Source organism: Pelodiscus sinensis, chromosome 20 (genome assembly GCF_049634645.1).
Source record: "Pelodiscus sinensis isolate JC-2024 chromosome 20, ASM4963464v1, whole genome shotgun sequence".
NCBI classification, from domain to species: domain Eukaryota; kingdom Metazoa; phylum Chordata; order Testudines; family Trionychidae; genus Pelodiscus; species Pelodiscus sinensis.
This window is the reverse complement of record NC_134730.1, coordinates 26,846,017-26,859,825: the sequence shown is the minus strand read 5'-3', so window position 1 is coordinate 26,859,825 and position 13,809 is coordinate 26,846,017. Positions and strand designations below refer to the sequence as shown.

Here is a 13,809-nt window from a genome sequence, read left to right as displayed (position 1 = left end):
AGGGAAGAAAAACTTCCTTTTGTTTGTTTTAAACCTGCTACCTATTCATTTCCTTTGGTGACCCCTAGTTCTTATGTGATGGGAATAAGCACATAACTTTTCCTTATGCCCTTTCTCCACACCCTTGATGATTTTATAGACCGCCTAGACTCCCGCCCCTTAGTCTCCAGTCCCCATCTTTTCACTCTCTCCGCACGTGGCAGCCATTCCAAACCTCTCATCCTTTTATTGCCCTGCTTGGCTAATTGCCCGGACGCACCATCTGAGGAAAAGACCCTTTGCCCCCCCCCCCCCCCCCCAGGCGCTGCCGGCCTCTCTCAGTGGCTCTTTGACTCGCCCTGGCCCGCTGGGGGCCAAATTCCCCCCCCCCCCCCCTGCGCTTTGCCAGCGAGCTCCAGCCCGGAGCAGGGAGGGACGAGCAGCTCTGCCGGGAGGTTACCAGGCCCGGAGGAGGAGGCAGGAGCAGCCGCCGCCCTGGGGCCCTTCTGCGCACCCGGCGCTGGTGGCGAGCTCCGCGCCCTCTCCATGGCTGGCCACCGGGTAGCGCTGTGCGCCGCTCCGTCTCCCCGCCTCCCCCGGCGGAGGCTGCCCCCACTGCTCGCGGCTCCGCTGCCGCTGCCAGAGAGCGCCTCACTCCGCTGCCAGCCACAGGCGAGGCGGCAGCCCGCCCGAGAGCCCAGCGAGCCGGAGAGGCGAGAGCCGGGCAGGGGCGCACGCCAGGCGGCGGCAAGCAGAGCCGGGGCGCGCCGGTGCCTCGCTTTCCTCGGGCACCTCTGCGGGCTCCGGAGCGCGGCTGGCAGCCGGAGAAGCCGCGGAGCCTCGGGCCATGGGGATCGCTCGGCTGGCGGGATAAGGAGGGCGCGCCCCTCCCCCCACCGGATCCCTCCCCCAAATAACTTTCCTGCCGAGATGCGGAGCGGGGGTTTCGTCCCGCGTGGCTAAAACTGCCCCGCGCTTGGCGGCTTCTCCGCCCCGCGTGTCCGGGCGGGGGATCCCCCGCAGCTCCCCACGCTCCGGGTTGTGCCCTCCACGAAGCGGGGGCGGGGCTCGGTGAGAGGGGGGCAGCCGAGCCCCGGTCCAAGGCGGGACCTTGCTGCGGACAAGCCCGGGAGGGCTACGTGTCCTGCCCCCGGACCGGGAGCGGAGCCTTCCTCGCCCGGCGCGCTCGCCCGGCGGCCGGGAGCTGTTTCTCCGGGTGCCCCAGGAGCGACGGGGCGCGTGTGCCGGCCCGGCCAAAGGATTATAAAAGTCGGGGAAAGTTCCCTGCCCGCCCCCCCTCGCGGACCATGGCAGGGGGCGGCCGCTGGCGGCTGCTGCTCGGCGTGTTCCTGGCTCTCCAGCGGACCCCCGGCGCCGGCGCTCAAGGTAAAACTGGGGGCTGTTGGGGGCACGGATCTAGGGCTGGGGGGGGGGGGGCTTTCCAGCTCGGCCCCCACCGGGCCTGGAGCAGCCTGCGGGATTGCCTGGGAGGCTCCTGCAGGTTCCAGAAATGTGACCCCCCCCTTGGAGGGGTTTCCCCTCAGGGCTGTCTCTGGGGTTTGCGCCTCGGGGCCAGGCAGCGGCGGGTGCCTGCGCTTGTTTCAAACAGTTTTGTTGTGCCTGGATTCTGGAAGGGAGAAGGGGCGCAGCGCTTTGCTGCCGGAGAGGCGGAGCCGGTGGGGGTGGAAAGTTGAGCGTGATGGAGACTATGCGCCCCCCCCTCCCCGGTTTCCCCCCGAGATCAGAGCGCTGGAGAAGGAGCCGAGTCCTGGGTCTGTGCTTGGAAAAACCAAACCAAAGCCTGGAGCCCGGCTTGCAGAGAGAGGTCACGGGGGAGGGTGTCAAATCTTTGCCTGGCTGAGATCTGGCGGGCCAGGTTGTGACTAACCCTCCAGCCATGAAAACCCTGGTGCAACCTTAGTGGGGTTGCGGGGAGGGGAGCGGAGCCCTTTCCAGACAGGATGTTGCGTCCCGCCCTGGCTGGGCTGCTCAGAAAGTCTTGGGCTTGTCTGCGGGTTTGTTTGCGTTGCCTGGCTCAGGAGGGTGAAGGGTGAGACCTGGGACTTCTCTTTCCTTCCCCCCCCACCCGGAGTTCACAGCAACCGGTGGGTCCCCGGTGGCACCTCAGAGACTCACCCACGTATCTACACGTGTGGGCGAAACCCACCTCCTCTGGTCACCCGTAGGGGTGACAGTAGCCAGCTGGGCATCCCATCCATCCGTGCGTGTCCTGAGTCCTCATGGGCGCTGGCCTTTGCCTTTTGGCCCATGCTGGCTTTCTACCACGAACGGTGACCTCCGTTTCCCCAGGCCCTCCCGTCTGGGGCCGACCATAAGGGGTGGGGCTGGTGAGTGGCCAGAGCAAGGCCAAGCTTGTCCGTACCATGGCTCTGGGGGACACGGCTCCCTGCCCCATGCCCGCTTTTCCAGAGCTCGTCTCGTGGGGCTGGTTCCCCCGTTGGCGGTTTGCGGGCCGTGCCGCATGGATGTGCCCCAGCTGTTTCCCCAGGCTGCATGCAGCCCTCCATCAGGTTCCAGTCGCTGGGCGGGAGGCCGTTTCCACGCCAGGAAGTGGTGAACTGTGTTACATCAGCAAACTGCCCGAGGCTGGCTTTCTTTTTCCCCAACCGTGGGGCTATGGCAATGTACCTGGAGAATAGTGTCAATTTGCCAAGCCCCGTTTACACCAGCCAGGCTCCGGATCGGCTGTCTAGAAGCCCCGTTTACACCAGCCAGGCTCCGGATCGGCTGTCTAGAAGCCCCATTTACACCAGCCAGGCTCCGGATCGGCTGTCTAGAAGCCCCATTTACACCACCCAGGCTCCGGATCGGCTGTCTAGAAGCCCCATTTACACCAGCCAGGCTCCGGATCGGCTGTCTAGAAGCCCCATTTACACCAGCCAGGCTCCGGATCGGCTGTCTAGAAGCCCCATTTACACCAGCCAGGCTCCGGATCGGCTGTCTAGAAGCCCCGTTTACACCAGCCAGGCTCCAGATCGGCTGTCTAGAAGCCCCGTTTACACCAGCCAGGCTCCGGATCATCTGTCTAGAAGCCCCATTTACACCAGCCAGGCTCCGGATCGGCTGTCTAGAAGCCCCGTTTACACCAGCCAGGCTCCGGATCATCTGTCTAGAAGCCCCGTTTACACCAGCCAGGCTCCAGATCATCTCTAGAAGCCCCGTTTACACCAGCCAGGCTCCAGATTGGCTGTCATAGAGCGAAAGCCGGTGGCTGACATCAGGAATGTGCTTTCCAGGCGGCAAAGTGCATTGGGAAAAAGGCTTCTTTGACTATTTGATTGTCTGATGTGACACTCGATGAGTCCCTCACCATACACTAAGGAAGGGGGTTTCAATACAACCTCTCTCCCTCCTCCTTTGTTCCCAGCACTCGCTGCTCGGAAAGTTTCAGAAAGGGGTTGAATGTTTGGCGAGGTTTCCAAACAGCTGCCTTAAATGACTAGGAGCAGCTTTTACACTGTGTGTATCTCTCCCAAGCACCTTACTCTCTCTCTCTGCCTTATCTCAAGACCTGTCAAGATAACAATACAGCCAGGAGAGATTTACCTTCAGGAGACAGGAGAAGGTGGCCGTCTGAACCCTGGAAACTTATTACGGATCCTTAGGAAGGGGGGAGGGACTGTACGCCAACCCCCCGGCGTTGAACTTTATTCCTTTTCTTCCAAGGTCTGCTGAGAGCTGGCAGCTCTTGATAGCAGAGCCTTGTTCAGGGAGCTGCAACTGTGTAGCACGGCCAGCTACAGACCGTTGGGCCGGCTGAATCGGAACAAAAACCCTACAGGGGCATGGAAAAAGGCATCAGGTGGGGGGGGGGGGGGGGGAGCAGAGCTATAAATACCTATAATGGGGAAGGTGGGCTGTGCAGGAAAATGCTCCATAATCTTTCTGGGTAGGTGGATGGTAAATGCCTTGGTTGCATCCTATTTCACGCTCTTGAATTCCTGCGTCCACGCTAGGCGAATTCTGCTGAGATTAACCATCTGTGCACACTGGGACGAGGCCGGGAGGCAGCCCTGGAATGCGTTCCCGCCCCTGGCTTCCAGAGGCCCCATCCCGAGTCGAGTGGCTGAGAAGTTGCACGCTTGGGTAGTTCAAAGGCCGGCCTGCGAGGTGTCCGGCTGCCCTGTCCGTCTGTCCGTCCCCTTACCCGCTGCAGTCGTGGAAGCGGACGGGAGCTGCAATTGGAAGGGGATTGGAGGCCACGCACAGGGAGCTAATACTGCGCTGCCGCACCGATAAGCTAATTGCCTCCCGGGTGCATATGTGCCGACGAGCCTATTTTCAGCTGCCTCTGCCGGGCATGGGCTGGATAGATCGGGGCCTGGTTCCCGGAGGTACAGGGAGAGGCCAGCAGAGCGCAGGCGAGGCCGGGCTGAGGGCTTGCCCTGGCAGAGAGAGACTTCCCTTTTGGACTTCTCCAAAGGAGGACTGGAGCGAGTAGAGAATCTCTTGGCTTCCCCAGCCACGCCAGGGTGCAAAGAATTCAGGGGGAAGCTGCTCGCCCAGGGCCCGTCTCCAGCCTACGCATGCTGGGTTTGTGTGGCATAGACTCCTAGAATCCCAGGGCTGGCCAAGACCTCAGGAGTCATCGAGTCCAGCACCCTGCCCAAAGCAGGACCACCCCAACTCAATCATCCCAGCCAGGGCTTGGTCAAGCCAGGACTTAAACACCTCCAGGGATGGAGATTCCACCCCTTCCCTAGGGAACCCAGCCCAGGGCTTCCCCACCCACTTAGGGAAACAGTTTTTCCTAATATCCCACCTAGACCTCCCCCACTGCAACTTGAGCCCATTGCTCCTCATTCTGCCATCTCCTACTAAGACCAGCCTCTCTCCATCCTCTCTGGAACCCCCTTCAGGGAGTTGAAGGCTGCTCTCAAATCCCCCCTCGCTCTTCTCTTCTGCAGACTAAACAAACCCCAATCCCTCAGCCTCTCCTGTAGCTCATGCGCTCCAGCCCCCTCGTTATTTTGGTTGCCCTCCGCTGGATCCTCTCCAGTGCGTCCACATCCCTTCTATCGTGGGGGCCCCAGAACTAGAGGCGGTACTCCAGACCTTCCCGGCTGCTTGCAGCCCAGGAACAGGGAGTACCTCTCCGGGCAGGTGCAAGGGGGAAAGGATACGCTTTGGGCCCAGGCTGCAGAGGGAGGATCATGGGGCAGCTGGGGCAGGCTTCGGGGGCTGCACAGGAGATGAAGCCGCAGTGGGACGCGGGGGTGCGAGCTAGAGAGGCAGGAGGGAGGGCTGAAAAGAAGTCAGGTGTCTGATGCGCCCGGTTGTCCGTCCACGGAAGGTGCATGGGATGCACATGCGTGTTAAGTGCACGGTTCCATGCAGCACATTTGCCTGCCTCCTGACTGCTCTGTAGCTCTGCTTAGCACCTCCCCGCGGCTTCCAGGTTCTGGTGGTTGGGTGTCCAGAGTCTCTGTGATCAGACAGGGTGGGGATCTCTGAGACGGGCAGATGCCCCCGAAACAAGTCTCTTGGAGAAAGGGAGCGGGGTGGGGAGGCAGGTATCTAGATCCCTCCCTCGAGACGGGCAGTATTCCAGGCGTATAATATACGCTCCCTCTAAATTTATAGCCATCGTTTTCAGCAGCAAATGGAGCCAAAGCCCTCTCTGCCCCTGGCTTCGCACTCCCCATCCACTGCCTCGCCTTAGCTCCGGCGCTATAATTTCTCAGTAATTAAGTTCCGAACATACCATATAAACTGGCAGTATATTACCCAGGCAGTCCCTGGGTCGGAAGCGGTGAAGGTCTCTTTGATTGATTCACTTTCTCTCTGAGTTGCTCTTCTCCTTGTCTTTGAATCTCTGCCTTTCAGGTTCCCCGCGGCTGCGTTTGTTCCTTGGCTTCGGAGCGCTTTCCTGGCGTGAGGAACGTAGCCTCTCGCATCCTGCGGGGCTCCGTGGGGCGCAGGGAATTTGCTTTGGGTGGATAGTTTTGCCTTGTTGAAAGGTGTCTGGGTCAAAAGTGAGGATGGGGGGGTTGCTTGGTGTCCCCCCCCCCCATTATTTAATTAATGGAACTTGAATTGAATTCCACAGGCCGAGGTGCTGTAAATATGTGTGAGCTTCAGGAAATGGAACAATCTGGGGAGATGGGAGAGAATTTGGTGGTGAGGCTTAGCCTGTCCTTATTTTAAAAATACTAGAGTGATGGGCCCAAACACCCCTGCTTCACCAGGGCTGGGGTCCGGACAGCATGGCCCAATGGGGAATCTGACGCCTTGGCACGTCTCTTGGGACATCGCCTCTTTGCAACCTGCTGGGGTTTTTAGGAGCCCCTGGTCGGAGCTGGGTGATGTGGGGTTTACACGGGGGTGCTTCCAGCAAGGGCTTGGCCTAGATTTGGGCCTAGTGGCCCCGATGCAGAGGCCCATGGCTTGCCATCTCCTTCGTGCTGGCAGGGAGGGTAACTTCCCAGCTGCAGCCAGAGGTGGGAGTCACCTTACTAACACCTGGGGGGCTGCTCCTGAGCGTTTTCCTCACCCAGGGCCAGGCAGCTGGAGGACGGGGCAAAGGAAACCCGCAGGGGCAGCCCCCCCAGGTGGCTGTGGGCCACAGAAGCTGGGAGCACAGTGCCAACGTGCGTGCGTCATTCCAGTGGTGCCCGCTGGGAGGAGTCGGGCTGTAGCCAACGTGGCCAAGCCGGTGGGCTGAGAGAGGCAGTGAGGGGAGACGGGGGCTGGAGCAAAATCACAGCTGGGTTGGGGGCAAAGCTGCTACACTCCCCCTCGCTCCCCAGCCCAGCCATTGGGTCCCAAGTGGGAGAAACCTCATCAAGTCTGTGTCCGGCTCGCGATGCCAGCCGCGTCCGACCCGCCCACCGCTCTTCCCCACCGACGCGGACCCCCACCCCCTTCGCAGCATCCTCCTCCCCTCCTCCGCCCGAAACTCAGCTGATGGGCTGGGAGCTGGAGATCCCGCTGCGGCTCATTCCTGGTGGAAAAGCGCCTCGTCCCCCAGGAACGCCGGGCTGGCTCCTCCAGGGTGCCCGCCCCGCCAGGGAATGCCCGGCCGATTCCCGCTTTCCTGCGCCCCCGTCCCTTGACTGTGGCCCCCAGGGCTGAGCAGAGCGTCTGGACTCGGTCCCCTGGGGCTCCCGGTCTGGGCGCTGCCCGCGTGAGCTGCGACTTACCAGTGCGGGCCCCGGGGAGGGAGTGGCCCAATCCAGCCCAGCCCCAGTGCCCAGCCCAGCTGATGGCTGCTTCGTATCCACCTAGGTAGCAAACTGGGTTGTCTGTGAGTCGCTGATGGCCGTTTCGGGGGCAGAGATGCCAGCTCCGGAGCCACGGAGACAGAACCGGCTCCGGATCACGTGCAGTACACAGAGGCACCCGTAGCTGTGCTCACTGTACCCCCAGGGCTCTGCCGGTCCGGGCTACGTCTTGGCCCCCAGACTCCATTCGCTGCCGTTGGACGCAGGAAGGAAATCACCAAGCAGAGGCACCAGAGCGTGGGCACCCGACCCACTTTGCTGGTTGGGTGCCCACGCTCTGCGGCTGCGGGGGGCCGCTCGGCGCCTCGATTCCCTCTTGTGTTAGGGACTTTCAGCCTCCCACTGCTCCCGAAACGCCCCCAGGCCCAAGTGTGGGAAACGTTCCTGCCTGGCGGGGGCGGCTTCCCCCCCCCCCCACCTTCCTATTGAGCTACAGCCGGCTTTTGTGTGCGCGCTGTCGATTCAGCCGGCTGGAGAGAGACGGATCGATGGAGCGAAGGAGGGGAAGGCTGAAAAAGTGAAACCGCTCCGGTGCTGCCCCGGCGGAACCGGCCCAGCACCGCCAGCTGATTCTAGCTCCCAAGAGAGAGGAGGGGGGCGTTTATAACGGGCTGTCATTAAAACAAAAGACACCCTGACACCTGGAGAAGAGGGAATGAAAGTCTAATTACTGCCTGGCTGTGCCATGTAATTATTAATTACCCACAGCAAAAAATAACTTATTGATTAGGGCCTCTTGCTAATTACACAGCAGAATGCAGCGCTCGGCCCTGGCTAATCAGTCATGCATCTGAAGAAGCGGGGTGCTGGGTGGCATCCCCCCACAACCTGCTTCACTGCCTGGCTTTCCCCAGCTGCAGTGGCCAGGGGATGCATCTGCTCTGTCTCCTGGCTGCGGTGAGTTTGGCTTAGGCCCTGACCCCGTGATCAGAGCCCTAGTGTGTGCCAGGTGCTGTTGCAAGATTAAAGCTGTGACGGCGAGGTCTCAAGCCTGTTGTGTTTGTACAGCTCCGGGCGCGCCGACGTTCAGCAATGAAATAGAGCCTGCTGCTATCCCATCCAGGGGACGCTTCCGTTTTGGGGACGTCAGATCTTTGGTTTGTCAAGCCTGTCCTGGCCCAAGAGAGAGGTTCCCTCTAATTTTTCCATCCACGTGTGGAATAAATTTTTGTCATATGCACGGAGGCATGTGCAGATGTGCACCACCCATAAAACATGCTGCCGGCTGTGGGCGCTCTGCTGGGTGGCATTTGACTCTCTCCTGGGCGGCCACCCAAGTGTGAAGCTTAGAGGGAACGCTGCCCAAGAATTTCTTTTGTTGGGGACTGAGAAGGAAATGCCAGCGCTAGGCCTCATGACCTTGCTTGGAACAGCCCGGGCTGGACAGGGCAATAGAGCCAGCGGCTGGTGGAGGCGTCAAAGTTTCACTGAAAAGGGTTTTGCGCAGCCAGTGGGTTAACCGGCAAATTTCTACTTTTTCCTCAGTTTCCTTCCGCAGGGAGCTCTGCCCAACCCCCTCTCGTGAAATCCCGTCTGGGCACAGAAGGGAGTGAGGCTCCGGGGGAAGGGAGCCAAGATCCGCGTGGGACTTAAACTGCTGTGGTCAGCTCTGCGAGGGATTGGGAGGCTTAGGGCTCCAGACAGGATTTTGGGGGGTGAGGAGACCAGACTAAGTCTCCAAGCCAAAGGGGCACCTGCTCGGGCTTTGGGCCGCCCCACGGCTCTGCACGCCCATGTTTGCTGGCTTCCCGCCCACCTCTAGCCGGGCTCTGTGCGGTGTTCCAGGCTGCAATGTCTGGGCGGATTTGCTTTGTGGGGAGGGAGTGTTGAACTGGAGGAGGGTAGAGGCCTGTTCCCCTGCTACCAGGAAGCAAACGGGGCTCAGGGAGTTTGCAGTCGGAATTCGTCGGAGCAGATCCAGCAGGGCAGAACGGCCCTGACCCCAGGCCGACTCTGGCGATCGCCTCCTGGCCCCGCGTTCTCCCACCCAGCCCAGTTCCTGGGCAGCCCCCTTCTTCCCCCATAAGCAGCTTCTCCCTGCCAGCCCTCGGCTGATTAGCAGAGCACCCCCGGCCAGCAGCCTGTCTATGAGTGGTGCACATCCACACATCTTGGTGTGCAGAACAAAATTCATTCCGCACATGGCTGGAAATGATTCGAGGGAACATTCACCCTGGGCTCCTCCATCCCCTGGGGCAGGGTGCTGCTTGCGGCCTTCCTCAGCTTTGCTCCCCACTAGGCTGAGATTCCCCCCCCCTTCCCGTCCTACTGATCTTTCACTGCTGCCTCGCACCATTTCCCATAGGCTGAGCCCTCTTGTGCGATTCTCTGTCCCGCCCCCTCCCTGGCCCCTTGGGAGATCTTTGCCGGGGGGTGCCCATCGCCGTACTAGGGGAGAGTTGCGGTGTAACAGGCACCAGCAGGCCAGCCAGCATCGTTCACCAATCCAGCTGCCGAGCGCCGTGCCGGATCGCGGCTCCCCCCTTCCCCGGGTGGCTTGCCCCTCCCCCCATTGGCACTGCCCCTTTTTTTAAGGGGGGGCGCCCGAGCTGCCGGCCTGCTGCGAAGCGGGCAGGGAGGGAAAGTGGCTTTCGGGGGCGAAGGGGGCGAGGGAGAACGGGCGATTAAAATTTGATGCGGCTTAGAAAGCCATTAGTGGCCTGCGATGGCCATGAAATGTTGATGATATGATAATCGGGAGGGAGGGACATATTATGGGCTGCCACGCCGCCCGTTAATGACTCTGGCGGGCCGGCCGGTTGGAGCAGGCCGGCGGGGAACACAGAGCCATTGTCTGGAACCTCGTCGAGCGGCTCTAAGCTGGCGTCTCGCTCTGGGTCTCGGTTCCCCAACGGTAACGAGAGAAACAGAATCCTCCGACTTCCCGCCTCTGAGGCCACGGGAGGGGCATGGCCAAGCCCGGGGCGCAGGCCTAAAGCCAGGGGGCAGAATTCCCCCTGACGGCCGCCCAGGCGAACGTTTAAGGATCGGATTTGGCTCACTGGCTGCAGGGGCAGGAAGGCCTAGGCGGGGGTGCCATGTCCCTTTGGATTGGTGCCAGGGGGTGCTGAGCAGGACTGGCTGGATCGAGAGTTTCCTGGGGTGAGTCACTGCCCACCTCTGTGACTCAGTTTCCCCACTTGTAAAAACAGAGGCTATTTTTGGCCCTCTCTCCTCAGCCAGGAACATCGGGCTTAGCCCATGTCTGCCAAGCAAAGGGACAACGTATTCCCATGGCTTATCCCGACTGGGTCTTAGGGAGAGGCCCTTCGTAACCGGTGCTCCCCCATAGTGCAGGGGTGGGCAATCATTTTTGCAGGGGGCCACAATACGAATTTTGTGGCTGTGGGCTGCCCCCGCAGGGGCGGGCCCTCGGGCAGAAGGGGGCTGTTCCCTCTAGGTGCGGCCCACCCCTAGGGGGGGAGGAGATTTCGTGTGATTCCCCTGACCCCAGACCCTGATTGGCTGGGCGCAGCATGAGCGGAACTGGAGTCGGTTAACGGTGGACGGGGGCCAGGAGAGCGCTCCGAGGCAGGCCGCGCGTCTGGGGGCAGGCGCCAACAGCAGCATTGGGAGGGGGCCCCCGTCCCGCCTGTGGGTTAGCGTCCCTTTTCGCTGTCTGCTGCCATGGGGCCGGGCTGAGCGCTGACCTCGGTGCATGCGCTGAACTGCGTCTGGGTTGCCGTGGGCCCGCGGAACCGAGGCTGCGGCTAGTCTGGGATCAGAACCTGTCCGTCCGTCCTCCTTGTGAGAGGTGACCTGAAGCCACGGGGATGGGCTCCACATGGGAACCGGAGGGGTCATTCGAAAGCAAACCCCTACCATGTTGAAGACTCTCTCTCTCTCTCTCTCTGCCCCCTTGTAAGCCGTGTTCCCTGCAAGCTGAGCACTTGGGCAGCTGCTCCGGAAAGATTCCATTGCTGCCCACAGCCGCCTGTATGTGTTTCTGCTGGCGGTGCCCTTCTGCACATGCCTCGGTGCATGTAATACAGTTTATTCCGCACCTGGATGGAAATAATTAGAGAGGATCTGTCTGGGAATAGCTGGCCTCCCATTCCCCCACCCTCTGCTGGGGCTTCCTGGGCCGTTTGACCGCTCCCCTCTGGCTTTGTGGCGTGGCAGGAACAGGAGGCCTGCAGGAGTTGCTGTCCACCTGCCGAGGTGAGCCAGGGGCGCGCTGGTACGTAGCATCCGGTGGGTCCCAGCATGCCAGAGGAGCGGGTCATGCGAGGCGTCATCGCTGCTGTTCAGGCAGCCTTCGGGGATGTGTCTAAGGAGTCCCAGGGAAGGACCGCCTGCCTCTTCCTCCCCTCCGTCAAACGTCTGGCTTGCGCACCTCGCGCCAGGCTAGTTTCCACGGCAGCGGCTGGCTGTCCTCCCCCTGAAATGCTTTCCCGGCATGGAGGGGCACCCCGCGAGTCCCAGTCTGCAGCGCCTTCTCGAGAGCCCCCCAGCTGGCAGCACTGCGGGATGGGACGTGCCATCGGAGCACGGCCCCTTGGCACCGGGAAGGATGGTGTTGCTGCCTGGCACTCTCAGAACCAGCTTGGACCGGACCCTTGGGCTCTTGGGGGGTCTTTGCCACAGTGACCCTCCCTTGGTCAGGCTCCGAGTGCAGGAAGTTTGCGCGGGAGCGGTCCACAAAACACGGTCAGTTTCAGCCGTGCTGCAGCTGGCTTTGGGAGTGGCCAGGCCCTGTGAATCCAACTCTGGGCTGTTGCTTTAACACAGAATAATCCTTCCCCTGTCAGTTCGTGTCTCCTCCTCAGTCTGTTTCCAGAAGGGCCAGTGCAGCTTGGCTCCTGTGGGGGGCGAGGCCTTGGCAGAAGAGGCAGGGCTGGGCTGGGCTGGGCTGGGGTGGGGCCAAGGACTTGCTTTCCCCAGCCCTACCTTCACCCACCACCCATGCTGATCCCAACAAAGAGGGAGGAAGGTAGGGGGTTCGCTGCATGCCTGGGAATGTTTCAAGACAAGGGGAGCTGGGTTCGGGTTGGTAGGCGGAAGCTGCACTTACGAATCAAATGCTGGAGCCAAACGTCCGGGGGTCGCTGGCCTGGACTGGATTCAGGCCCTCGGCTTCCCCCCTGGTTTTGGAGTTTGAGGGAGTATCGGGGGTACCGAGACGCTTGGCTGGCGGAAGGGCCTGTGGGAAGCAAGGAGCCCCGGTGGATTTCTTCGACTGTGTTTAGTCAAACTCGCTGGGGGGCGATATGATTAGGGGTTTGGAACGGGTCCCATATGAGGAGAGGTTAAAGCGACTGGGACTTTTCAGTTTAGAGAAGAGGAGACTGAGGGGGGATAGGATAGAGGTCTATAAAATCATGAGTGGTGTGGAGAGGGCGGATAAAGAAAAGTTATTTATTAGTTCCCTAAATAGAAGAACTAGAGGACACCAAATGAAATTAATGGGGAGCAGGTTTAAAACTAATAAAAGAAAGTTCTTCTTCACACAGCGTGTAGTCAACCTGTGGAACTCCTTGCCAGAGGAGGCTGTGAGGTCTAGGACTATAACAGAGTTTAAAGAGAAGCTAGATAATTTCATGGAGGTTAGGTCTATAAAAGGCTATTAGCCAGGGGATAAAATGGTGTCCTTGGCCTCTGTTTGTCAGAGCCTGGAGAGGGATGGCAGGAGACAAATCGCTTGATCATTGTCTTCGGTCCACCCCTCTGGGGCACCTGGCGCTGGCCACTGTGGGCAGACAGGATACTGGGCTAGATGGACCTTTGGTCTGACCCAGTATGGCTGTTCTGATGTTCTTATATCTCCAGGGGGCTGCTGGCAGGGAGCAACCAGTCTACTTGCCATGTGGTTACTTCTATTGATGCCTCCTGTGCCCACTCCCATGCTCGGGCATCCCTTTACCTGCCCTGCCTCTGCTAGTGGGCCCACGGAGGGCATTTCTCCCTACTCCTTACCCCGTGGCATCTCAGCCAGTATTGCTCCCCTTTTGCATCCAATGGGGGGACTTGTGCTTGCTTTCTGTTCCACCCTGTGGGAGCAGGATGCCGCATGTTGTAGGTCCTACGTAAACAGGGCTGGTGGGTGGCCTTCACGTTTTCTCAGCCGCCCCGGGGCGTTGCGTTTGAATCGAGTGTGGAATCCGCCAGGCCTGGCGGGTTACACTGCCCGGCTCAGATCTGCAGCGCGACCTCTGCAGACGCGAAATCCTCGTGCTCCGTCCCAAAGGGGCTAGTTAAACAATTAACACCTTTGTTCCCCGGGCACGCTGTGCACCCCCCTCCCCTCCCGATGGCTGCCCACTGCTGAAGCGAGGCTCTTGGCCAGCGAGATGCCAGCTTCCCACTCTGGGTGGGTGAAGCAGGGCACAGAGGGGCCGGGCAGTAGAAAGCTCCCTCGTTAGCTGCCCTCCGAGCTCATTATCAAGTGGTGCGGTGCTGGGTGAAAACAGTCCGTGCTGGGACCATAATAAATCTGCCGCTGTCAGTGTTGATGTGATTGCACTAATGAAGAGAAATCAGCCGCGAACCGGAGCTGCCACAAGCTACCCCTCGCCCGGCTGGCGCGCTGAGCCCCTTGGTCCCGGGGTTCCGCCAGAGAGGGAGGCCGCCAGGGGACTGTGACAGG

General features: G+C 60.6%; 1 protein-coding gene across 2 annotated transcripts in view; it reads left to right on the top strand.

Moving 5' to 3' along the window:
• The first annotated feature begins 595 nt into the window (after window positions 1-595).
• The window catches only part of SDK2 (sidekick cell adhesion molecule 2), a 177,653-nt gene continuing 164,439 nt past the window's right edge, over window positions 596-13,809 (top strand). For both annotated transcript variants that reach the window (XM_075904030.1, XM_075904029.1), the window contains exon 1: window positions 596-1,365. In XM_075904030.1, coding sequence (XP_075760145.1) covers window positions 1,287-1,365 — 79 coding nt within the window. In that variant the 5' untranslated portion in view covers window positions 596-1,286. The remainder of the gene's footprint in view (window positions 1,366-13,809) is intronic.